The sequence below is a fragment of the Aquila chrysaetos genome, chromosome 1 (genome assembly GCF_900496995.4).
Source record: "Aquila chrysaetos chrysaetos chromosome 1, bAquChr1.4, whole genome shotgun sequence".
NCBI lineage: Eukaryota > Metazoa > Chordata > Aves > Accipitriformes > Accipitridae > Aquila > Aquila chrysaetos.
The window spans coordinates 71,299,852-71,324,813 of record NC_044004.1 but is presented as its reverse complement, the minus strand read 5'-3'; the positions used below and the strand labels follow the sequence as shown (position 1 = coordinate 71,324,813).

Here is a 24,962-nt window from a genome sequence, read left to right as displayed (position 1 = left end):
TCTGAGTTGGGGAAAACCTCTCTCCATATAGTGTTAGCGACTCGTGTGATCAGCTTGTTTAGATTGACGGGCAAGGGCTCCCCGGGCACGTAGGTGCCCTCGCTCCCGTGGGAAGAAAGCACAAGAACCCACCCAAGCGCCTGCAGCCAAATCTGGCCTGAACAAGCACTGCACTACAGCATGCCTACTACCCTTTCAACGTTTTCAAGAAGTCAGTTCCTGGGTTGGCTATCATTTCTTTAAATAAACCCACAGCACCACTGTAACACCAGTCTCGGACGGGAATGCAGCCAGGCTGGGTGAAGCCAGCTGCCCACTGCAGCATCTGCAACCCGAGGGCCATCTTCCCCACAGCTTGATTTGGAGATAACGCCAGTACATAGCAAGCTCTCATCCTTTCAAGCTTTAGGGACTGTGAAGGTTCAGTGGGCGAGGCCAAGGCCAAACAAGCCCCTTCTCCACCCTTGTAGCGAGGGGAGAGCACAGCCTTCGCACACCTACACTCAGGTGCAAGAGGCCGTGAGCCACCACGGCAATTGCAGAGATCACAGAGGAGGGCAGGGCAGGCACCGAAGCAATGCCCTTGCCCCTTTCCTCACCACCCACCCACCAGGATGTCTACAGCTAATTAATTAGGGGACAGAGGAGTAGGTTACCTGCCTGGAAGGCACCGCTGCTCCTTGCTGCCATGCCTTCCTACTGCCCCAGAGTCAGCAATGGCAAGAGAAAAATACGCCAGTGCATGTTCATGTGTTTTAAAATACAACTATTAAAGACACTTGGGCATCCACACGCAGGCAGGATGTTCTTCCATACCACAACACTGCTAAAGCCCATGTTATGTGCACTGAGAGAAGCGAGTAACAAAAGCAGCAGAGGTGCCAGAAAAAAAACACAAGGCAGCGGTGTTGGGAGTGTTCTGCTGTTCGTTCACTACTAATATAATACGGCCTAGAAGCGTGTTAACTGTGCCACAAACCCTGCTCCCATGCACCAGCAATAACCGCAGCTGCAAAGCAACCACACAGTACACAAGCAAGGGGGAGAGATCAGAGTATGCCCAAAACAGTGACACACAAATAACAAGGAGAGACGACAGTTCTGTTGAATATTTTAATATCTGCATTGCCTTCATAGCGCAATTAAAGCAATCTTTAAAATTCACTTATTACAAATGTTTGTCAAGTCTATTTTTCCCCAGAAACATTTTTCTTACTTCCTTGCACATACACCCAAACACACTATAAAAACCTCATTCATAACGTCAAAGGAAGGGCAATCATCATTCATGTAAACATCTTTCTTAGAGTTATCCATTTTTTAAAAGTCATGAATAAACCTACAGATGTTCAGTAAGGCTCATAGTTCGAGTACAAATGTCATAAAACACCTATCAAGTACTGTATACAAGTTAAATACTCTGGGGTTAACTGTTAACACACGTATAAGCTTACCCCAAGGATTATTCTTTAGCACTTAGTTCTTCAGAACAGAGACACCCAGTAATTATGGGCTAAAGAGTATTAAAATAGCAGAAGGCCCAGCAGAAACTGTAAGTAATACACAATTTTAGTCTGGATCTTAGCTCAAGAGTTAAATTCAGTACAGTTACAGTAGGAAAAGTTTTCTAGGAGGCAATCTGCAGAAAGGAACGATGGGACCGTTTGTACAGTATCACAGAGGGACAAGCTGAGAGGTATGTCCTGAAGAGGTGACTGGCCTTGCTATTGCAATTATTTATGACAGCCATGTGTAACGCTGCATAAATACTCTCCCAAATAGCAGAAATTACCATTTGTAATTGTAAAGATCATTTGTTGCATCTCCCCTTTAAAAAAAAAAAAAAAAGTATCTACTTATTGGTAATTGATAACTTCGCATCTTACAAAAAGACATCCTTTTAAATTTGGTTGAGATCTTACTGGAACTTTTTTTTTTTTTTAAATATTCATTCTACCATGAAAATATTTCATACAAACATCATTTTACATACAAATATGTTAAAACTTGTGAAGAGGGTCTTCCCACACTCATGATTTTATGGCTTGAACATTTAATTGCTTAGAATTTTTGTATATATATTTCTCCTGGAAAAAAAAAAAAAAAAGTAGTTACAGTAAAACTGGTAGGGAAAGAGGGCAGGAGCTTCAATTGCCTGAAGACAGAAGAGGGCTAAGAGGAGGGTCCATTCAACAGATAGTGACCTTAGTGTTCAAAACCTTTGATCTGGGGCAAGTAAACATGCACTCAATCTTGCACCTTTTTTTTTTTTCCTTAAAAAAAATAATCCCTTATAAGACTGCTTAGAAATGCTTTGTCCAAAAATATAGTTCTCATGTTTCCAGTACACAAAGCAAAAGGAACAAGTTCTCCCCGGGGCGCAGGTGAGCGTGAAGCCCACTTACACCCACAGGTAAAGTTGCTCCCACGCCTGCGTTCCTCGCCCAAATGCTCTCAGCATACGACAGTGCAGTGTGAGGAAGAGGCGTCTAATGCAGCACCCCAGCATATAAGGAGACACTTCAGCAACATTGTTTTCAAAGCAATTGTTTTTTTGTTTTTTTGTTTTTTTTTTTTAAGTGCTTGGAGGTGAATTCCTCAGGCACCCACAGCTCCAGCAATTCTGCTGTGCCAGAGGAAAACAAAGCAGCAGATAACCGGCTCTGTACAACTCGTTACCTCATCGCAACGGCAGCATTTTCCAAAACGACTATCAAATCGAGTGAAAGGATAGAAATCAGAGAGGTCTCTGGGACAGAAGTGACACTGCACAGTTCACCAAGCGGTGAGCACCGGTTTCGACTGAAGGACAAGGGCAGCCAACTGGGAAGAGAAAAGCGGCAATTTCCACCACTTCTCAGTTTCTCGGACCAGATGGGATATGTTGGCTACTCTGCTCCTCCAGTGCCTGGCAGAGGGTGAGAAATCCCTGATGGCACTCTTGCTTCCACACCAGCAACGTACTACAACAACCCCGGGAAAGAAACCACTGCCACTGCCAACTGCGTGCAACACCGAAAGCTCCGCATCTGAAAAGGCTGAACTGGAAAGACCACCTGGTGGCTCCCGAAACACGCAGCCTCCCAAGGCCAAGCAACCGGCCTCCCAAAGGTCTGGAAACCTGCACGAGTCGCCCAGGAGCTGCTGCATCTGGGCAAAAGCACGGGCCATCCTAGCAGGTATTGTTGCAACTGTGGAAAAAGTCAAAAAGCTATCACAGCTCTCCCTCTGATCGCTGAAGAGCCTTATCCATGTATTTCCTTTGACTTTTTCAACAGTTAAGGCTTATATGTATTTATGTAGGTTAAGGTTTTTCTTAATTATTACAAAAAAAAAAAAAAAAAAGAAAAAAAGCCTTTTCAGATTTGTGAAGGAAAAATCAGGTATTTTAGTAGATCCCAAAAAGTAAAATTATAGCACGAGACTCAACTTGAGACACCCCCTCTAGGCCTAAGCCCTTTTCCCTCTTATCCAGAGGAGTGACCCAGCAGCAGGTAGCTCTCAGCTGTAACTTCTCATGCTCTCTTGTCTCCAAGATCAACCGGTCCTCCAGAAAACTAAGCTTCTGTATTCTTGGTGACAAAAAACAGTGCTGCCGTAGCAGGAAGATCCATTTAAGATTTTGTGGTTTGGTTTTTTTTTTTTTTTTTTTTTTTTTTTTAAAAGAGAGACAATCAGCAGCCTTTAGTACAGGCTGATACAGGCTCCTTCTCATAAAGGAGCTCAGGTAACAACCCTCCCATCACAGAGGACCCACGTGCAGCACTGCAGACCAAAGGCAGACATTGGGAACTGAGCTGTACCTGGAAAAAGCAGCAATTCCAGGTTCTCTTATGCCATTCTTTAGTCACAACGGGTACTCCGAGAGCCGGCTGCTCACCCAGGCTCAGCTGACAGGCTGTTTCTGTGCCGACAGGACAGGTCTTTGGCCAGACTCTGAGAAGTGGAGCTTCTTTACTTATTGCATATTCACCAATAGTCAGTTGCTTTCAACAGGCTCAAATGGATTGCTTTGCAAAATGACTGCTTCCTCTGCTCCAACTCAAAACCATGTTTTGGTGTGGGTCTCGTGTTACTACTGATAAATAGTTTTATTGAGCTGGTCTCGCTGTCTAGTGAGCCACAGAAGCTGAGCTGCAATACGTTGACCAAGTTAAGGCATTATTTGGAGTTATGTAACTAACTTGTGTTTGAACCTGTGGTTGCCAACGCACACCTCTCAAAAACCTCTGAAGGACACACTGAGCCCTGAGCCCTTTCGCTACCCAGTGGTAAAAACCACCCCAACCATCTCCACTCGAACAGACCACAAAGAAAAAGAAAACAAAGAATTAAAAGGCTTGGTCCTGAATCAAGCCGAAGCAGCTTTATAATCACGACTTTTATAGAAGGTTGGTCACTGAAGAAGGGATCTATAGGAGGACCAACAGATTTTAACAGAGCGGAGAGAAAAAGGACAGTAGAGCTAACAGAGACAATAGCCACAGCTGTAGCATACTACCAGGCTACAAGCATACGCAAGAGCAAGAGAATCCGCTTGACTGTCACCAAATTAATGGCTTTTGAGAACACACAGAGGATACCTCAGTGCCTTTTTTTTCTAGAATTTCCCTATTTTAGAATGCAACCTTCAAACCTGATGTGCAAAGAGCACCTATCTTGTATTTATCTCAAAAATCAGGCAATATGAAGACTGACAAATCTATTAAAACGTAAGCAGCTCCACACAAAGAGGAGATAGCAGAGGGATCGGAGACCGATCAGGAATGAAGCCAAAGGAGCTCTAGAGATCAGAACATTTTAAGCACGGTTCTCTAGCAGGCACGAAGAGGCCAGCAGTCCAAAGCAGGTTATCAAGACTGTGGAAGGAGCTACCATCCATTCACAGCAGGGTTCAGTCACGTATCTTCCCTCTCCACTTCCCTGCTCTTAAACACAAGCCTCAAGTTTGCAGACTTCATGGTCCTGGCAGAATAATCCACAGGATGCACACAACAGCTTCCTACCAGAGAGGCATGCTTTTCTGCAAATGGCTGAAACAGCAATGATCTAAAACAGTGACCTGTGGGCAGGGAGGGAAAGATCAAGACATGCATGTTTCTTTTTGAGGTTCATTTGCTGAAGCTGTGCTGCCAATCAGCCTTTGATGACTCTCCCTCACCTGTGAGGCTCAGTTCTGTCTCTGCATACTCAGCCGAGTCCCTGAGCTGTCACCTCTGCCAGCCACCTGCCTTGGATGAGAAGCGGAGCTGTGGCCTGAGTCTCCAGCGTGAGGAGATGGGTGATGTCAAAGCTCACATTCAGATCACCGCTGGAAGTGTCAAAAAAGCCCTGAGCCTGCTTGTCCCCCGCCCAGCACATGCACAGAGTAGCTTTTGTGCGAGCTTAAATGGTGAGGTGCTGGAAAAGGTTTGTGACCAGTCACAGGGACTAAACAGAGCCCCACGTTAGAGAGGTTCTTATTAATAATTCCTAACTTTGTACAGGTACCAAAGCAAGGGTTCTCAGACTGCACAAAACAGCAACCTCATCCTTCCACTTGCAGGTACCAACCCAACATACTCTCCGTGTCCAGCTCTGCAGACAGCCAGACACCTCCAACCGTTCAAGCAACCGACCAAAATGTGTTGCAATAGAAAGGTAGGTCTGATTTCCAAATCATTTATGTTACATATATACAAACTTTTCTAAACTACAAACATTTAAAGAAAGTGTTGTAAATGCATTTGAGTTTTTCCTAAGCTGCTAAACCCAAAAGAGAGCTTCAGAGTCCCAGAAGGGCTCCAGTATCCAGACTGAGATGATACATTATTTCTCTCTTATACAGCATTAGGCAAGACCAGTACAGTATCTGAAAAAAATGCACAACAATTTCCCTACCCCTGAAAAACCCCAGAACACAGCCCTGCAGATGAATATTCACAAGCCCCCACTGTTGGCTGCAACAAAGCTATGGATTGACTGTTGTTTCTAAATATGAGCAGTGAGAGATGTTTTTACATTCATTGTTTGTCTTTCAAAAACAATCTTTTCGTATCTTTTTTTTTTTAATTCTTATTTTGATATCTCATACTATATTAATTTATTGTCTTAAACCAGTACTACTAAAAGACGACTACAAGGCTATATTCTTTGTCAACTGAACACATACAAAAGATACAGCTCTCCTTAACCAAGTACTACAGCCTGCCCTCAAATACATACACCTCCTTTAAAAGAATTCATGTGAGATGCAAGCATCTCATTGCTAGCACTTTTGCCTTGAGAACAGGCCGCTTTAACAGGTGAAATACACAAACCAGCTCACGAACACTAATGCAAGTAAAGTGCTTGCCTTCAACAACATGTACTTCTGTAAGTCCTTCAAAAAGTGAATCCGTTTTCTCCTTTCAGAAAATCTTCATGCAAAGAACGGCTTCATTTGCGTGTCATAATCATAAATTAAATAAAATAAGCCAGCCATAAAGGCTAGATAAATATTAGGTTTGGACATGTTGCTATACTATTTAGAGAGCCACAGAGACCAACACACAGCACTCTCACATACACACACAAGCCTTTCCACTAGTTAGAAAGGATTTTCTCCTGCAAAAGAGGATTTGTAGAAAGAACAACGTTCAGACAAGAGGAAAGGGGAGTTAAAACCCAGCCTCCTATATGCTAATAAATAAACTGCTCTATTGCAAGATTCAGATCAAAGGTTTAAAAAGGCAAAATTATGCTACTATTAGAGAATATCAAAATATTACTGTTATCATCACAAGTGGCATATATGCAAAATGCAGTTGCACAATAATGCCTAGGCAGATAGAGAGCAACACTAAGTCTGCCGACTAAAAGTGAACGATATACCCATTTTAGTTTTCTGTCTAGTCTTTTGGCATCTTTGCATATGGTGCAAAAGCAGAAGCTACCAAAGAATATCACGTCTCGTATAGAATATTAAATAATTTCTCCAGATAAGACTGGTGCAACGATAGCTAATTTTAAATCTGCTATGAGTAACACAGTCAAACCTAGTTAGTATGCAAGAAACTTATCTCTTAACACAGAATGCAAAGTTATGATGCAACAGCATGAACAATCCCTGGTTGTCCAGTTTTCAGTATAAAGGTAGTGCATAGATCCAAGTTTCTATTTCAGTTTGCTGAACGGAGAAGGAGCTCCCATTTCACTTTCGCTGGGCAGCCTGGAAAGCTTTCAGTTCCAGCTGGTACCACTCCGGTGCTTCTGGCCCGTTTTGCCCAACGGGGTTGTGATCGTACCCGTAAGCCACTGTTAACTCTTCATCCTTCTCCACAGCCCTGATGGTACGGATACACTTGATAGGCCCAAAACGAGGATGAACAAACCTAGACAAAGAATAAAACACCTTTGCTAGGCTTAGCCGTCAATTCACAGACTCTGTTAGCCCCTTTTACAGTTTCAGAAGTCATTCACGGTTCAGAGTAATATCACATAATCTGACATCGGATGACTAGATTGCTTTGAGTCAACCTTATAAAGACTTTAAGTAATAAGGGCAAAAATATCGATATATTAAAGCAGCTTTGTGTAGCTCTATTATTTGAAGCTTTCCAACTGTCCTGCAACGTTGGTTGTTTGTAATAAATAAAGTTAATCACTGCCACATGCCTTGGGCTTGCAGAGGTAAACAGCTGCATGACAGGAGAACAGTATAGATTATGACAGACTGGAGAGCACAGAAAATTGCTCATCTTAATTTCCTTAGTACAGGTTACGTACCGAACAATCATAACATACTTCTGTACACCTTCTCCCAGGGTCCCACAGTAAAGGGAACTGGCTTATTTAATGAAGGAAAACTATTTTCTACATACATATCTCCATAGGTCTGTCCATTTATATGTTGGTATGAAAATATTTATACCCTTGAACATATGTATACATCAGAAGTTTCCTAGTGCTCTGCACCAACTGCAGACCAGCAAGATGCGTGGTTTACGAGTTTCAGAAATGACAGCACATTGATAGCGCTGGTCAAGTAGTTCAGCAAATACGGTGCAGTCCTAGCCAAGCTAGGATTTAGAGAGCCATGCCTATGCATTTTAGAATCAAGAGGCAGCTCCTAAAGTTCGTAACAAAATTAAGACAGTTGCAAACTTCAAGAAACTCCATGGTGTAAGTTGCAAGAGACATCAAGCGACCGCAACGCCAGCCGGTTTCCAACTCTGCCCAGGTGAGCTGGAACTCCGTCAGTGCCTGGACCTGTTACTCCCAGCCCCACCGGCTGCTCCTCATTCGGCTGCCCAGAAGCACCCTGCGAGCCCAGACTGCCGGGCTGCAGCTTCCACCCCAAAACACGGGACTCTACTTACGGGTCATAGATGCAGTTGGGAGTGAAAGAATGGTTGGCCTTATGCCCCAGCGAGGCACAGTACTTGGCGGCGTGGTTGTAGGGCTCTGGCACGTCTATGACTGTTTCATCATCCAGGGATATTGTATTTCCATTGAGGGCCCAGTCTCTGCTGTCTACCTAGTTTGCAAGACAAAAATCCAGTGTGTGTGTGTAGGGGTCAACTTTGCCAGCAGTTTGAAAGCAAGCATTCAAATATATGCAACTAAAGCTTTTCCTGTACGTCATTTAAAAAAACAACCAACCACCACTTTTTTTTATATATAACTAGGTGAACATGCACTTTATTTCAATTAAACTCCATCGTATTAAATCCTAAGGGTGGGGAGGGGGTGGGTGTAAAATCCTACTTATAAGAAGGTTTCAGAAGGAGCAATGAAAATTCAGACTGACTTTTTTCTCTCCTTTACCTCCTGGTGTGTAATTCGCACTCCGTTGTAAAAGGACATAACTGTACTGGCTTCTGCTGCTATTTTCGAAAATAACCCTTCTCCAGCACTGGAAATGAGAGAGACATCGACATACACCCTACAAGGGGAAAAGGGCATGGGATTAGTGATTGGCTGCAGTTTTCATTTTCAAGAATTATTATCACAACACTACTGGCATAAGGACTAATACTTCAGTATAATAATAAAACTAATAATAACTCAAAACCTCCAATTGCAGCTCATTCTCCTTCCTCTCTTCCACACATTCCCTCTATTTTGGCAAAATGAAGATTTGGTGGGAAGTGGGGGCTGACTTTATCTATCAGTTTGATTTTTTTTATTTTATTTTTTTTTTTTAAAGTGCCAATCTACTATTACTCCACAATGATGGCTTCAACTTTGAAACACCCTCAATAACATACCAGAATCCCAGAGGTCCCCACTAAGCTGAGATTGCTGATGTGTACATGCACAGATTATTACTCCACTGGGCAAGAGTTTAAGGTGAAGCCCTAGATCTTCAAGCACTTGATGCAAATTAATGCCAGCATTTTACTAATCACTCATTTAGATATTTCAAAGTATCAGAAAAGGACTACAACCGAGATATCTACAGAGCAAGGCCTCTTAAAATTCTAGGTAAAAAGTGTAATTGCGGCATAGCCATGGAAGAGGTATCACTGACTGACTATGGTAAGACAATTGCTGAGGAACATGTTTTGACATTACAGGGTTGTCACAAACAGTATCTCACTTTCCTCTAGCTTGATGATTTACTCTTGCCACTTTGCGACATCTGTAGGGAGGGGAGAAAACTTTGTACAGCGCATGCCATCCAGTGAGACACATTGAATGCAGCACACTGCAACCTGAACCTAGTCACACATCCAGAAAATAGAGAACAGTGTACTTTTTTGGTCAGAATGTTGTAGATGTGGGCTATTACTGGAGTCCAGGACTTGACTGAATGTCTTCGAAATGCTAAGAAATCATCCTAGTTTAATCTCTGAAAAAGTATAGCTGTGTTCTATCCACAGAGTGCAATTTTATTGTGCAAATCAGAAAGAAATTCAATCAAGTCAAACACTGACTGATGTGCAGTAACGGGTTCCATTTCACAAACCCTTACACACTTTTTCTAATTTTACATGAGAAAAGGTTTGCAAAATTAGGTTCTAAAGATGTAACAGCAAAGAAATATGGACAATATCGAAAGGGGGGAGCAGAAAAAAAGCCTACCTCTCTGACTCGTAAGGATCAGGAAGAAGTGCATTTGTAGAAATGCAGGATGAAGTAGATTTGTCAAAACTGTATACTGGGCCTAAAAAACCAGAAATCAACAAAGGAAATAAACTAATTGGCAGTACTGAAAGCATGCAACCCTTAACTTAATCAAGACATTCAAAAATTAGATTTTAATGACTGCAAGAAATAAATGTTATGCTTCCAAAAAAAGGTATTGAACAGAACTGCACCTGTAAGAAGTCTTCAGTGAGATACTGTTTCTTGATTATTTTTTCTGCTCAACATATTAGAGTAGTGGTATTATCACAAAAAGGTGATATATATTATTCAAACTACCAACTTTTAAAGAAGGACTGGAACAGTCTTTCAAAACTGACCCTCCCAGAGTCTCTAATTAAAAAGTAAAGCAAAATTTAAAATTATATATTCAATAACACATTAATTATAAAAAAACTTGGACTATTTCAAACATGAAATGTTTTCGAGTCCAAATCCTGAAGAGACTTCAGCCAGAAGATAGTGTTCAGTAATCACAAAGTACACTTGCTACAGTCATTTATTTCCTGCCATTAATAAGCAACTCAGTGGTACAGCTCTAATTATATCCTTACATCCCTCTACAATCAACTGCCAGAGGACCATCTGGGAGACAGGTTAAAATGCAGGTGGAAGCAAGATGGGAAAAAAACCCAAACCACAATATTACAAAGTTTGATAAAAGCCCGTTGTCCCTGGTGTCCAAGGTCTGTTCTGGCTGAAGGCAGCTTCCTCCGGAGTATAATTCAATCCTGTTTACAAAGCACAACTGTACCCTCTCAGAAGCTATCTTTTAAGTTACATTTTGATTTGCTACCACAACTGAGAGATTTAAAAAATAAAAACTCACATGCATCTGCTTCTCAATGCCTTTTCACTGAGTTTTATGTTCTTATTTCATATCAAGTGAGACAATCTTTGCTGGCAAAACAGTAAATGCGTTAGCATAGTCACTGTTTATTACTCATGGCCCTGCCCTCAGCTTAACCCACTCACCTCCAAAACATCACATACACCTCCGAGCAACAAAACTACCCCAGAACTACAGGCCCGAAGGCACCCCTGCCCTGGAGAAGGAGCACTGGCTACGTGGGTCAAGGGCAGCACCCTCACCCCAACCATTTCACAGCCACTTTCTATCAGCAGGACTAGACAGACTGAAGGGTGCTGGTGAATCAGGCTGTTACACAACGACTGAATCTAGTTCACTAATTCCAGCCCCTGTGCCCTTTCAGCCCCGTCACACGGATGCCAGAACATTCACAGTGCTAACGTTCGCTTGCACAAACCCAACTGGCAGAGCTACAACCAAACCACGGCCTCCCTCTCCACTTTTAGCTATTTTACTAACAAAACAAAGCCTGTAACTGTGCCAGCATTAGCACGGTTAAGCAGGTTTTCACGCTGGCACAGATGGCAACGCCGCTGTGCCAGGAGCAGGACTGCGCCCAGGAGCACGCGAGAGAAGGGTTACGGTTATGAAACGCGATTCAGCAGCACCACCGCATGGGTCACTTCCCCTTTTGTCCCAAAGGGATGGTTCCATGTGCCTTTCTGCTCAACTTTATAATTTAGAAAAAGGGCTTCTCACTAATAGACTTATTATCTCATTGCAGCCAGCCTTTAGAGTCTCTATTAGGGAACATTATAGTAACCAAGCTGTTGGCAGTGAAGAGCTGGTAGCGAGAATACAAATTTCTGTGTTAGCTGAACTTACTGCCTGGTACTACTTCAAACTGAGGTTTCCCATCCTCTACAGATGTCAGAGTTGCCAGTTTTGCTTCTATCATTTCTCCATCTATGAACCTTCCAGAATACGCAGTCTTTCCATCAGGGTACACATAGGCTATTTTCTCTCCAGTCATCTCCCCTTCTTCGTTCACTTCTCCCACGAGGCTGCCTCCATCCTGAAAGTACGGGCAAAAAAGAAAAGGCAGAGCATTTAGTTATACTTTACTGTGTTCAGTAAATGAAAAAGGTTTTTCCCAACTTTTTGAAGTAGTAATCTAAGCTACGGTTAAGTTCAGATGCAAGATCATGAAAATGTGAGTGAGAAACAGACACATGAAGCAGCTGGCTGAAGTCATTCCAGTCAGGGTAAAACTGACAAAAGAAATGAATGGGGTTTTCTGTGTTGCTTGAAATAGGCAAAACCCAAGTCTTTCCTTCCATGTGACACAAATACTGAGTTTCAATTGGCGATTTTTTTATGTGAACAGTCTGCAAACCAAGGCCCAAAGCCACAAATAAACTTTGTCTGAGTTTTCTTAGTATGATACTGTGCTGGAGGAAAGAAAAAATTAAAATGCTGCCTTGCTCACCGCTAATTCATGGTACATCAAAAGAATTGAGCCTATTTAAAAAAAAGGAAAAGATTTGCTGGATGACTGGAGAGTTTCTCTGTCCCAGCATCCCCCCACAATGTCAGGTGGTACTCGATGAGAACAACTGTTTGCTGAAAGCCATCATCAGCAACACTCTTCCTCTCTAAGGTTTACACATTTTAGCCCTGGGCTTTGCCATCTGTGATTTGCCTGCAACTCCGGTTAGGTCTATTTACAGAATTGCAGAATGAGATGCATAGATTAGCACAGGTCTAATGACTTCAGGTGTTTATTTCAAAAAGGATAAGGAAACATTTTCAAATAAGGCCCTGGAGCCAAAACAGCAGGTGCAATGTGGAAACAGACTGATTTAGATCAAGATTGCTGCACATAGACTGTATTTCAGAATGGCACCATTTTGTTCAACTCCAAGGATGAAAGAGCTTCAAACATACCGTAGTAAGGAACAGTGAACCTTAAGTTTGGGTACAAATTTGTGCACATAACATCATGCAGAGAACCATGCATTAACAATTGCTTCCACAGCAAAGGTTTTTTTGAAACACCTTGCATCCTTTAGGCTGGCAAGATGATAAACAACCTCTAAATATCCACATTTCCAGAAGGCACAGCAACACTTTGTCAGCTGGAAGATGAAACAGGAGACATATCACCTGGAGGGTCAGCTGTGTGTATTTTATACACTAGTACTGAAAAGCTGCTACTTGTTTGGCAGCATACACCAAGCATTTGTTGATTCTAACACATGCTTAATGGCAATAGTGAAAACCGGTAAATAAAATGAACAGCCAATGGTGAGCATTTGAAATGAATCTGCAACTGAAGTATGTGCAATACGTAGCACTGAAATAGATTGGGTTTTGACCAGCAGCTTAATTACATACAGATGTTTCCCTCTACTCAGCACAAGGTAAAGGTTGAAAGGTTCAACTCTGGAGTGCTGTGTAAGGCTGAATAGGAATTAAAATTTTAAACATTTAAGTTAAAAAAAAACCCTAGAAACCAGTACAACCATTATTGGCCTAACCAGCACGGTTATAAAAGCACATCAAAAATTTCTCCAGAGATTTCCAGAGGAATATCTGAGTGTTTACCAAGAATCAGAAAGATAAACTTCTAGCCTGCTTAATGAGCAAAGCACTTGTCCGCACTCCAGTCAGAGGCACAGCTCTCATACCAGTTACATCTGATTTGTCGGGCGAAGCCAGGCTTCACAACATACCCTGCAGAAATGGGCAAAGTCTCCCCTCCTAGTTAAATAAGAGCAGCAGGTTGCAACAGCTTGCACAGCTCCCATGCTCCTCACCTGCAGTCAGCACTACAGAGTGGCAAAATCACCAGCCCAGCCTTCCCAAGGAGATACACATAAATGTACTTCCAAGGGGCTGGGTTCCGTGGAAGATGAAAATAGTGGCGGCATATCGCAGCCTTGCTGAATCCTGCCTACTGGGCAAACATTCAACACTGAAAAGGTTTAACTGTATGTTGGATTATCCAAAACCGGAATGCACAGATCTTCCACCCAGATTTTTGTGTGTTGATTTCTGGACAACTGGGTCATGGTGGATATTTGTTTCAGCTGGGGAAAAAAGAAAGCTACGTAATGGTACTATTCTGCAATGAAGACAGCAGGTGGTTGGGCTTACCGGGTAATAAATCCAACAAACTCCATGTCGAATGTTGTCTTTATACTGGCCTTTGAATATCAGCCGCCCATCACTGTCATACTCCTGGGCCGGTCCATTCAGCTCTCCATCCACATACGTGCCATGAAGGACCACTCCATCCTCATAAGTGTAGATTCCCTGGCCTTGCAGGGCATCATCAACATAGTACCCTTCCAGGGTGCTGGTAAAGAGAGAAAGAAAACAGCAGTGGAAGACTATTCACCTCTCTAAGGGGTGAGCCCAAAGCCTTGGCAAGAGGCACAGCACAACCCTGCTCTTCTGCTCGCTATTCTACATATTATTGGTACAGAGGGGCTGAGGGAAAACCTTCAAGAAAGTCAGCTCCTAGGAGGAGGTAACTGTTGATGCCTGGCTTGCTACTGCTGGGTACCCTACAACCCTTCCAGAAACGCACACCACCACTGCAACAACCACAGCTTTTCTTCATTTTCTTGGTGGCCTCTCCCCAAGAGCCCAGGCTGTCGTGGGGCAGACTGAAAGGTTTGCTGGAAGGCTTGGTGGCAGCTGCCGGGGCTTACTTGCTAGGACATCGCTTCCAGCGTCTCTCCTCCGTGTCCCCCTCCAGGCATCACTATCCCCCATGTCTGAAACCCTGATGCACTTGCTAGTTTCAACCAAGTTTGGGGGGCACAAGGGCATGGGGAGTAGGAAGGTAAACCTGACTTCTCTGGAAAGCCAAGATGAAAACCACAAACTTTTTCCTACGGACCTCCAAAAGCAGAGAACAACTTACGGTGTCCTTTCACCAGGGTGCGCTGCATGGGCACAGCATTATTCATCTAAATTGCATTGCTGAGCTTTTTTTATAGGCTGGAATAGCAAATACAGCAGCGAATGGACGCTCATGGTCAAGGAAGAAATTATTGCTCAAGCAGGCTACTCCCACATTAGGATTTTCTACCTCCTACCAGTTTGGACCTTTACTGACATCCCTCTGGTGAGACGAAATTGAACTGCCATACGGGTGAACCACAACAGGGCACAAACCGCAACCTGCTACTAGTTCAGCGTTAGCTCCCTAGCGATACACTTAGCAGCAATCTGTACCGGATTTGCTAAAAGCTCTGTCATTTTTCATGTATTTCTATTAAAATGGAACATGGCCTGCCAAACAGAACTAGTGCTGCACTTGGATTTGAACAAAGAAACATTTCACTTCAGTTTTGTCTTGCAAACCCTTTAGAAGGAACGCAATAATATCTTGCGATCTGCTTCGCTTCCTTTCTTAAAAAAAAAGGCTGCTGAGAGAAACTACAAAGAATTAAAGCATAACCGTAAAAGAGGATCTACTCAGTTATTTCTTTCTCAGGTTAGAACTAGCATAAGGAAATACAAACTGTTGAGCTTTTACCTCAGCATATGTAGCTAACAGACAGCTGCAGTACACATACTTTCACTGCGTAATTCTTTTTCTGATGCAGATGTCTAAGGTATAAGCCCAAACAGCATCTAGGAGCACACAACTCTACATGTTTTACAAAACTTTACAAAACAGATTTTCAAAAGTTGCGGAAGGAATGTTTTCTCAAAATTGACTTTCTGGTTTCTAAAGCTTCACTCTGTGTTTTTACATAACTTTGGCAAGCTGGCTGAGGCTTCCATGGGAAAATACACTACATTAAAAGCCTCAATGCAAACCAGATGCAGAGCCGGAAGGGGCAGGAAAGCTGTTTTACTTTTCAGTTGGATGAATTTCTTGATCCAGGTTGCTACAGAGCTGTACAGACAGCTATGGCACCACAGCACAGGGAAGGAGCAGAGCAGATGAGGGAACCACCAGAAATCTGTACACTTACTCAACTATAAATGACACCACTTTCTCCTCTAGTTTATCACAGATCACCAGATTTGAATTTCATTGTAGCTGGCAACGCACACAGAGTCCACATGTAGGACTGCTCTTTAAAAGCAGCTGCCACCCCCAGTTTATCTAATGAAACAGACCAAAAAACCTTGTCTCCTTTAATGGTATTAGTTGAAGTTAACAGCTGCTAAATTACAACAGTGCTTCAGCACTGGAAAAAATATCTTTTCTTTTACTGTAACTCAAATCTTTAGGTTTTCTTTCACTGTATTAAGCTCCAAACAATGTCCAAAAGATCCATCTCTTTCTACTCTCACATCATCTACAGAAATCAAAAGAAAAACACCTAAAGAAAGAATTCCATGTCTTTCAACCTTGCCTAAAAAGTCAGGTTCTCTAAGACTTCTATACCTTTCACAGTTTTTGAGTTATTTCCACCCCGCTCCCCCCTTCTCCCTCTCTCTTTTTAAGCTCTCAAAGTATGGTGTCTGCAGCCAGACACGATACTTGCAACTAAGACCTGACCAGCGCGAGGAAGAATAAATAAGCTGTGTCTTGCATAAACAAAATATTGTTAATACAAACTCTGAGCTAGCCTATATTTCTCCAGTTTGCTTCTCAAATTATCATATTTGTGATAATGTAAAGTTTTACTAAAGTCAAGATTTATCAGATGTACTGTCTTCCCATTATCCACCAGGCCTAGAAGGAATCTAGGGTACCCACTACCTAAAAAAAAAAATCAGTGATAAGAGTTGGGGGATTGGGGGGGTGAATACTTACTGCAATATGCTTCCAAGTATAAAGTTACCTTGATAGACCCTGATCCATTCATCACTCACTTCCTGATCTCCCACCTTTCGCTCTATATGGGAACACTGAAAACTTTTTCTTAAAAATAATACCGTTCTCTACTGTGTTCTGGCACATGTCAGTTTACAAGCATTTCTACTTAAGGGAGAACAGCAGCTGCAGCTCTGTGCCAAACATGGCTCTCCTGCTCACAGTTATTGCACAAAGTGTTTTGTAAAGCACACTCCCGTGAGCGTTAGCACCAATGAAAGCTCAAGTACATGATCCAAAACAGGGAGTATGCCAGAGGTGAACTTCTCTCTCCGAAAGAATATGTTGGGTTTTGTTGCATTTTTGAAGGGGGAGGAAAAGACAACTGATATTTCATTCCAGGTTTCCACTCCCTTAAATAATCAACTGGAAGGGGGCAGCTATTCCAATAAAGTGAAAAGTTTTCACTGAGGCAAACAAGGCAGCCAACCCTGCTTCCCAACACTCAAAAAATGAGAATGCCTACATCACTGCCAGTCCAGCGTCTTACAGGACTCAACTATTCCCAAATAACAGATCTACAGCAGTTCAGCTGTCAGCCTTTACCAGCAGTCTGTGAGGGAAACAGATCCGGGAATGCTGAAACCGGCTAACTTACACACAATACTGTAAGGGGAGAGGTGTTTTGAGAAATTTCTCTTCTTCATAAACACTCAGCCTTGCCCATGGCACAGTTAATGGAAACAGCACATCCTGTTTTATGCCAGGTCATTCTTCCTGCAACACGTCATGACATCTGAACGATCCACTTCAGAGAGCAGCTTATTCTTGCTAGCTGGGTGTAGCTAGGTAAATTGCAGTATCTTTAGTAACTAGTCACTGCTCTGTTAAGGCTGCTTTAGCTCAATTAAAATAAACTTAGGGCAGGTTATAAAAATACTCCATTTTCCAAAACCACATTACAGACCATTTGTGTATATTTTCATTCTGCTAGACCCTGAAGTCATACAGCAGCCAACTGTTCCATTTTTTAAGGGTTATGAAAATTAAAAAAAAAAAAACCAAACCAAAACCAGAAGAGTTGGCAACACTGAAGCAGTACAGAAGAGGCTCAGCGGCAGCCTGAGTTTTCCCACAGAGCACTGCCTGTACCCTGGATTACTTGGAGGAGCAACCCTACAAACAAAATAGTGGGTCAGTTTCTCTGACTGTACAATCAGCAACTGCTCTGCTGAGATCATCAACAAGCACAGAAGTGTTATGTACATGTGTCCACAGAGATGCTGTCTGCCAACTTAAAAAAAAAAAGGCTATTTTAGAGAGGTCAGCTGCTAGGCAGTACTGATTTTCAGTTACTCATACAAGATTTAATAAGCCCATTACCAACAACAGTGGGGATTTTTCTTCATCCAAGCTTGGAGGCCTGATCAGTTTCTGCATAACTGAATAAATATATTATCTTTCTCATGAAAAAAAACCCATAATCCCCAGTATGAAGCAATTGCAAAGGCAAGTGCAGACAAGGAGCTGACTCACTGAGACAGCACAATACCTCCGCTCCTGCTCAGAAGTTCGCTGAGCAGGAGGAGAGTAGACCCGGCATGACTGTCAGTTTAACGGCTGCTATTCATAGTGCCACCGACAGCTGCAAAACCATGAAGAATCGTGTCATTTTATACATCTGCTGCTCCTTTGGAGGAAGTTCTGAGCAACTGCAGAGAGAAATGCTGCAGTTGGGGGAAGACGTACAAGGTGTTCATAATGAAGACCTGAGAAGAAAATACATGCATAGGCAGAGACTAGCCCAATTTCACTGTCTCAATTCCCAGTGAAGAGAGGGGAAATTATAGGGGCTTTTCTGAAAATAAAATTGGGACACAAGCAACTTGCAGAGGATTAGGTAGACTTGGTAACAAAACCTGTATTTAACACAGTCCTTTAACAACTAAATTTTCAAGACCAAGCAGAGGGTAAGCCTCTCTGTCAAGGTCCTACGTCTGTGTGTGAGGTCTGGCACACGGAGCTCCCAGTCCACCTGCAGTCTCTGTATAGGCCTATAAGACCTATAAGAATTCCACCTGCAGTTATGCACTTGAACTTTGTAGTCCAAGTCGTTGTCAGCGTGGTTTCCAATAGCTCTGACCACCTCCCAGTTCTTATGGTCTCCAATTAGTTCATAACTTCTACAGTGCTAAAAGAGCTCACACCGCTGCATTTTCCCACCAGGAAACAACTCTAGGCATCACGTTACATACAAAGCCCCCAAAGGTATGGCTACAGCAGCAGCAGAGAAAACCTTCCAGCTACAGTTTTTAATGAGAAAGCTTATCCAGAAACTCAGCAGCATACAATCAATGTAGATTAGTTTTGTATCACTGCAAGCAGGGAGGCAGAATATAGAAGAAAAATTGAAGAGTCAGTATCTACCTTCCATCAAAAAAGAAGAACTTGCCACGGCCATTTTTCTCTCCATGCACAAAGTTTCCCTCAAATCTGTCTGTCGATGAATAGGTGACTGTACAGAATCCATGTGGCAACCCATCGTCATCTAGATGCCCTGAAATGAAATTCAGACAAAGAGCAAAAGAACACATTAAACATTATATAAAATTGCAAACCTGTTCTGATTACGTAGATGCTTGAAATGCAGTAGCTCCCAGTAATCCACACCAAAACATTTGTTAGGAACAGTGATCAGAGATTCAGTACAACTGAAGTCTGTACTTGTGTAACACACCATAATACTATGCCCTTGCAACATGTCAGTCAACTTGCTATTTCGTATTTTAAATGCAGCTCTCCAGTGCCTTTCTCATGGGTTCACGCTACATCCCCCCATCCCGATCCCTTTCCTAGCCGTATCAGTTTTCCCCATTACAGCTGTTGCACATGGGGAAAGCGGAGGGACGACACACTTGGATCTTCATCTGCCTGGGTCTGTATTTTACAGAATACAACCTGCCAACTCTGATTAAGTTAAAGCATAATAAGGCTCCTATTGCATCTCCATCTGCTTCTTCAAAGCCAAAAGAAAATGGAAGGAGTGTTTTAAACAATTGTCTAGTTTACCTGTGAGAACTTAGGAGTCCTTAGCACTGCGTTAGCAGGACGTTGCTCCAACCGCAGAATGAAGATGCTCAAGCTCAGCAGGGCTGCTTTAAGCACAGCAATACACCAGACGCAGGTGTAACAAGCTCCCATCGTGACATTTTATCAGGTATAAATTTTGCATGAAAACTTATGTCCAAATAAAAGCTAGTGTATATTTACATTCTTCCACGTTTCTCAATAAAAACTGACCTCTGATCCCGAGTCTCTTGGTGAGGCATACAAAGCCTATTAGAAATGAGACAACTCGGACATCCACTTCTACAGGCTTTGGGTCAAGCTCTTCCCTGACCAAATTTGCACAAAACTGAAAAGGTTCAACGCACATATGGAAAGGCAGAAACAATCTCCAATGTGACAGGGAGTGATTACAGCCCAGGCTGACGCAGGCAGCAAGAGGCACTTCAGTATTACCAAACCTTGAGTCCTACGCTCAGAGAGAAAACAAGCTATTAAGACAGGAGTGGGAAAAGCCAACCACCCATGTGGCTTTAGAAGTCCATCTATTCATGCCCCAATTGCAACAGGTCCACAGGGTTCTGTGAGGACAAGGGTACCCAGAGGGCACACGCACACCCACGTGGTGTTCTCGCATCGCTGTAAGCTACGGCTTCCTTGGGATGCTTCACAGCCCCTCAGGGACATCACAGACAGGGCACAGTAAGGATGTGGGGCAGCACCTGGTTAAGAAGTCCTCTCCTATGAGGCGAATGACCTGCCCTAGCCTTTTAATACAAGAATGATTGGCAGAAGAATGCCAGACAGCACAGGATACTTTGTCAGGACATATTTCCAAACTTTTGTCTATTCAATGTAAAATTTCATTAAAAAAAAAAAAAAAAAAGGGCAAGACAAAGATAGAGGAAGGAAAAAAAAGAACTACGTGAATGTTCCTCAAAGTAAACAAGGCAGGCTGTACAGGTTTATTACCCATCTCCTGCACTTGTTGCATTGAGTACAGAAATGCACCTAGAAAGAAGGCGTACAGGAGAAAATAATGGTGAGATACCTGAACTCATCCAAGAGCCAAGATTCCTTCCTTCACCCTTCCCACACGTGCTCCCGAAAGTTTCCCTCGCTCCTGCTCTGGCACTTGCCTAGCATCCTCTGCAAGTAGCACAAGTCACTAAGTTGGCAGAAAATTCCTCCCTTCATTGTTTTGTTGCTGGTTCGGGAGGCTGACCCCACATCCCACCACCACGGCAGAGCTGGGAGCTGACCTGTCCCTCTTGGGGGTAGCAACCCACCTTGCTTCCAGTTCAGCCAGCTCACAAAACATCACTGTGCTCTTAAATGAAGTTCCCAGTCCAAGCTAGATTGAAAACAGTTAAAAGTTTGAAAAGTTAGTAAAACCAATCAGACACTGCTTACTGTCCAAGCTGAGAGAAGTAACAGTAAAAAGAGAGAGCAAAAGGTGTGTGTGGGGAGCTACATCACTAAAGGCTTTTAATAACTTTGAAGAGGAACCCTTTAAAACAGAAAGGCAGTGTGTTGCTCTCTCCGAACAGAAGAAAGGCTTTTCTTCTTCCCATTCACTTAGGACACCTCTTTTTGTAGAAGGGAAAAGTTTTGGCAGTTATGTCAATTTAATTAAAAGGTCAGGGAAACCTCCGATGTGAACACCTCTTCTAGAACCAAAACAACTATGTCAACATTTAATTAAAAATTAAAGGTTTCCATTTTATCAATATGGGAAGGGTATACTGGCGTAAGTATAACAAACCCTAAACAATACAGTACTAGTTTTCCCCTCACTGTAGGAGCAAAACTTTTATAAAATACTTGGATTAAAAAAAAAAAAATAATATATATATATATACTGACAGTATTGATACGTTATACTATTTAAAAAAACAACAAACTTGCAACTTTGTTCTCTGTGACTATTCAGTTCTGTCAAGATTTTGCTGGAATGCAAAGCCCAAAACAAAAGCTGCCATGCATATACACAGCACGCATGTCAGGACTTTTGCACAGCAGGATACAGACTATCCCAGAGATTTAAATGGTCAGCTTTGATCCGATGGCCTCTATACAGAGACTTAATCTCAGCCATAGTACAAAGAATCCAATTCTTCTAATATGCTAGAGATATTCCCCCATTGCAAAAAAAAAAAAAAAAAAAAAAAAAAAAAAAAATCCCCCACAAAACAAGCGACATTCAGTCTCTCTTAGTCAATAGGGGAAAAAAAGCGATTTCAAGTTTGATTACATAGATGCAACTTCTGCTATATGGCTGAGGCCTTAGGCTCTATTCTGTTCCAGATGAAGTCAATGGAAAAAAATCCTCATTATTTCAGTGGGAGCAAAGCAGAGTGCTCTACTTCCCTTTCTCGCCTCTCTCCTCCATTTGTGAAAACAAACCCAAAACGTCTAAATGTATTTTCAAATTATTGTAAAGCCTCACTTTTGTTACTTCCTTAAGGGTCCCTCAAGATCTCCCCTTAAGCTCAGATGAACTTTTCAAGAAAAGAATTTACACTAATAGGGGCTAGTTCACAATGCAGCACGATGGGGCCACTTACGAAAAACACTGATGTATACAAACCAAAGATAAAAGCCCTTTACTGTCAGTATTACCATTACTTAACAGAAGACATACAGTGTGCACCACCAAGAAAAGATTCTGGCCACAAGGATGCCAGATGGATGTTTTAGGAATAACACCAACAAACCAACCCCCAACCCCCCCCCCCCCCCAAAAAAAGAGTGCTGATTTCTGTCGTACTTCTAACTTCTTTTGGGTACGTGCAAAACCACCCAGCCAGACTACTCTCCCCCAAACAGCACTCTGCTTCTGTATCACTTAGAAAAACACACGCTTTCATAGACGCTGCTGAATAACATACGCTTTAAAAACTTGTTTCCTTAGCCCACAGAAACACTAAGCAAATCCACGATATGGCAGAATGCTTTACCTGTGATATGAGGATCAAAACTGTGACTCTCTGCCCAAGACCCAACTGTAATCCCTCGATTTGAGGAGCGGGGAGGAAAGGGAGGGGAAAAGACCTATCTCTTAAGGCACAGGGCACACCTCATCCATAGCACCCTGCGTCTGAAGAATCTCATTCCCTTCACAACTGTGTTTGACACAACAAAGCTTCTCTTTGGCTCTGTTACCACATACCTAGACAATAAATCCAGATCCTAGCAGCAGCTGCTTAGCTCGCATCTGTTGTTAAACTAAGCTGCCGTGCTCGATGCCTCCTTCGGAGAAACGTGCTGTGAGGCCTAATCCTCCTGCCACGAGACACAAACAGCCCACCACCGAACAATGAGAATTACTGGCATCTCGTCACAGGCAGCTCCTTACTTCGCGTGCTTAATCCCCACAGCTGAAAATCCAGGATTGCTCTTTCGGGCAGGACGATGCCCTGCGAGGAACCTTTGGGGAGCAGGCGCCTTCACCCACAGCTGGCACGCGTGGTTCAAGAGCTGCACGAGGCAAACCCGTACCGCGCTCCTGGACGCCTCGCAGGATGACAGCATGTCGTCGAGCTGCGTCGCTGCGTGCCGCCGTTCCTGTTAGTAATGCCTTCCAGAGGCGTGTGCCTCTCTTTCAAAACTCTTAAAAGGGTTAGTTCTCCGCTCTAGCACAAAAGGGGGTGTTCGTTGCTTACCAGACGGGCCTTCCCGCTCCCACACGGGTGACTCGATGCCAGCTCTGCTGCCCATGTCCGTGATGGGTAACGTCCTCCGGCTGCTTTTCCTTTTCCCTTCTCCGTCTGCGCTAACCTAACCGTAGCCCCCGAGAGCGCCTGCCCCTCGCTTCCAGAGCCCTGAGCAAGGGCAGCTGTACCCTGATAACACCGACCACTCCTGAAGGAGCCAGCTGAGCTCCGGGAGGAAGGATTGCTCTTTGGCAAGCCTCGCCACCACGCTAAAGGACGCGGCTGCCGAGGGTACACCGTCTGCAGCCCGCACGGTGGCTCGGCTGCCGGTACCCGGCTCGGAAGAGAAGGGGCAGCACAGTCCCGGTACCGTACCGTGCCGTACCGTGCCGTGCGGCGGGAGAGGGACCGGCCCGCCGTGCAAACCACAACGGGCACCGGCCGCAGGAGGTGCGGGCTGAGAGCCACCGCCTGCACGGGAGACACGGCAGCAACGGCCAAACACGATTTTTTAAAAATTTTTTTTTATTTTTTTCTTTTTCCCCCACGTTAAGAGCGGAGTTAACGTCACCACCGGGCTCAGGGGCGGGAGCCTCACGCCGGGGCTGCCACCGCCCCGGTGGGAGCGCTGAGCGGCGGGCGGCAGCCGAGGTACGCCCGCAGCACCGGGCTGCTGCCGCCTGCCCTCACCCAGACCCGCCCGGACCCACCGTGCAAGCGCCGCCGCAGCCCAAGCGGCAGCCCGGTACCGGCGCCAGGCCCGGCCCCGCCACGCGGCGCTGCTCCCCCGAGCCTCCGGCAGTGTCGTGTCGTGTCGTGTCCCGTGTGTGTCCCCCCCCCCGCCCCCGCCGCCCGTCACACACCGCCACGTGCGCGGCGGCGGCGGCCCGGCAGTTGCATAAGCCCGCTGATGTCATGCGCTGCCGCCGGCCCCGGGCGCCCCTCTCGGGCCGCCGCCGGCCAGCGACCCCCCCCCCACACCCGGCACCGCCCGGCGCCCGCCTCTCTCCTCCCTCCCTCCCTCCGCGCCCGACGGTGCCGGCGGCCCGCTCCGCTCCCCGCCGCCCGGGTCAGGTACCTTCCACGGTCTCCTCCAGCGTCTCCTCGTCGCTGTCCATGGCGGCGGCGGCGGCGAGCGGGCGGGGCGCAGCCGCGGTAACCCGGGCAGGCGCGCGCGCGCGCGCGCCGCCCCGCCCCGCCTCCCCTCCCCTCCCCTCCCGCCCCTGAGGGAGGAGCCGTCCCGTAGCCCCGCCCCCCTCTTCCCCGGGGCGGGAGGAGCGGAGCGTGGGTGTGGCTGAGGCGTGCGGCGGGGGGGGGGGTGTTCAAGGCGCAGACCCCATCCCCCTCCTGCCCCCCACCCCCCCCGCCCTGTCACAAAATGGCGGCGGGCGAGGGGAGGGTGGTGGTGAGAGCCGCGAGTTGGGCCGGGTGTCAGTCGTCTCCAGTGGAAGCGGCGCCGGGCACCGCGGGGAGAGCGGATCACCCCCCCACACACACTCCTGCGAGAGGCAGGCTGACGGGGAGGCGGGGG

At 44.7% G+C, this 24,962-nt stretch overlaps 1 protein-coding gene across 2 annotated transcripts; it reads right to left on the bottom strand.

Annotated features, from left to right (window-relative positions):
* Window positions 1-1,099: 1,099 nt before the first annotated feature.
* On the bottom strand, window positions 1,100-24,643 carry SETD7 (SET domain containing 7, histone lysine methyltransferase). Of its 2 annotated transcripts, none has more exons than XM_030011138.1 (8): window positions 24,510-24,643; window positions 19,137-19,266; window positions 14,081-14,282; window positions 11,807-11,996; window positions 10,048-10,129; window positions 8,788-8,905; window positions 8,340-8,497; window positions 1,100-7,352 (listed from the first exon to the last, which is right to left on the bottom strand). In XM_030011138.1, the coding sequence occupies exons 1-8, from the start codon at window positions 24,547-24,549 to the stop codon at window positions 7,172-7,174; spliced, it is 1,101 nt and encodes a 366-aa protein (XP_029866998.1). In that variant the 5' UTR covers window positions 24,550-24,643; the 3' UTR covers window positions 1,100-7,171. The 2 variants fall into 2 exon arrangements, with proteins under 2 accessions (XP_029866998.1, XP_029866989.1); XM_030011129.2 differs by lacking the exon at window positions 24,510-24,643 and adding an exon at window positions 23,441-23,919.
* Window positions 24,644-24,962: the final 319 nt, after the last annotated feature.

What these genes read in the sequence shown, in the direction of transcription:
- SETD7 (XM_030011129.2), bottom strand. Translation starts at nt 23,495, where the DNA reads ATGGGCAGCAGAGCTGGCATCGAGTCACCCGTGTGGGAGCGGGAAGGC. An exon ending in TTTGTTGGATTTATTACCCG is followed by an intron (nt 11,997 to 14,080) that starts GTAAGCCCAACC and finishes CCGTACTTTCAG; the next exon opens with GATGGAGGCAGCCTCGTGGG. An exon ending in CCCAACTGCATCTATGACCC is followed by an intron (nt 7,353 to 8,339) that starts GTAAGTAGAGTC and finishes TTCTTTGTCTAG; the next exon opens with GTTTGTTCATCCTCGTTTTG.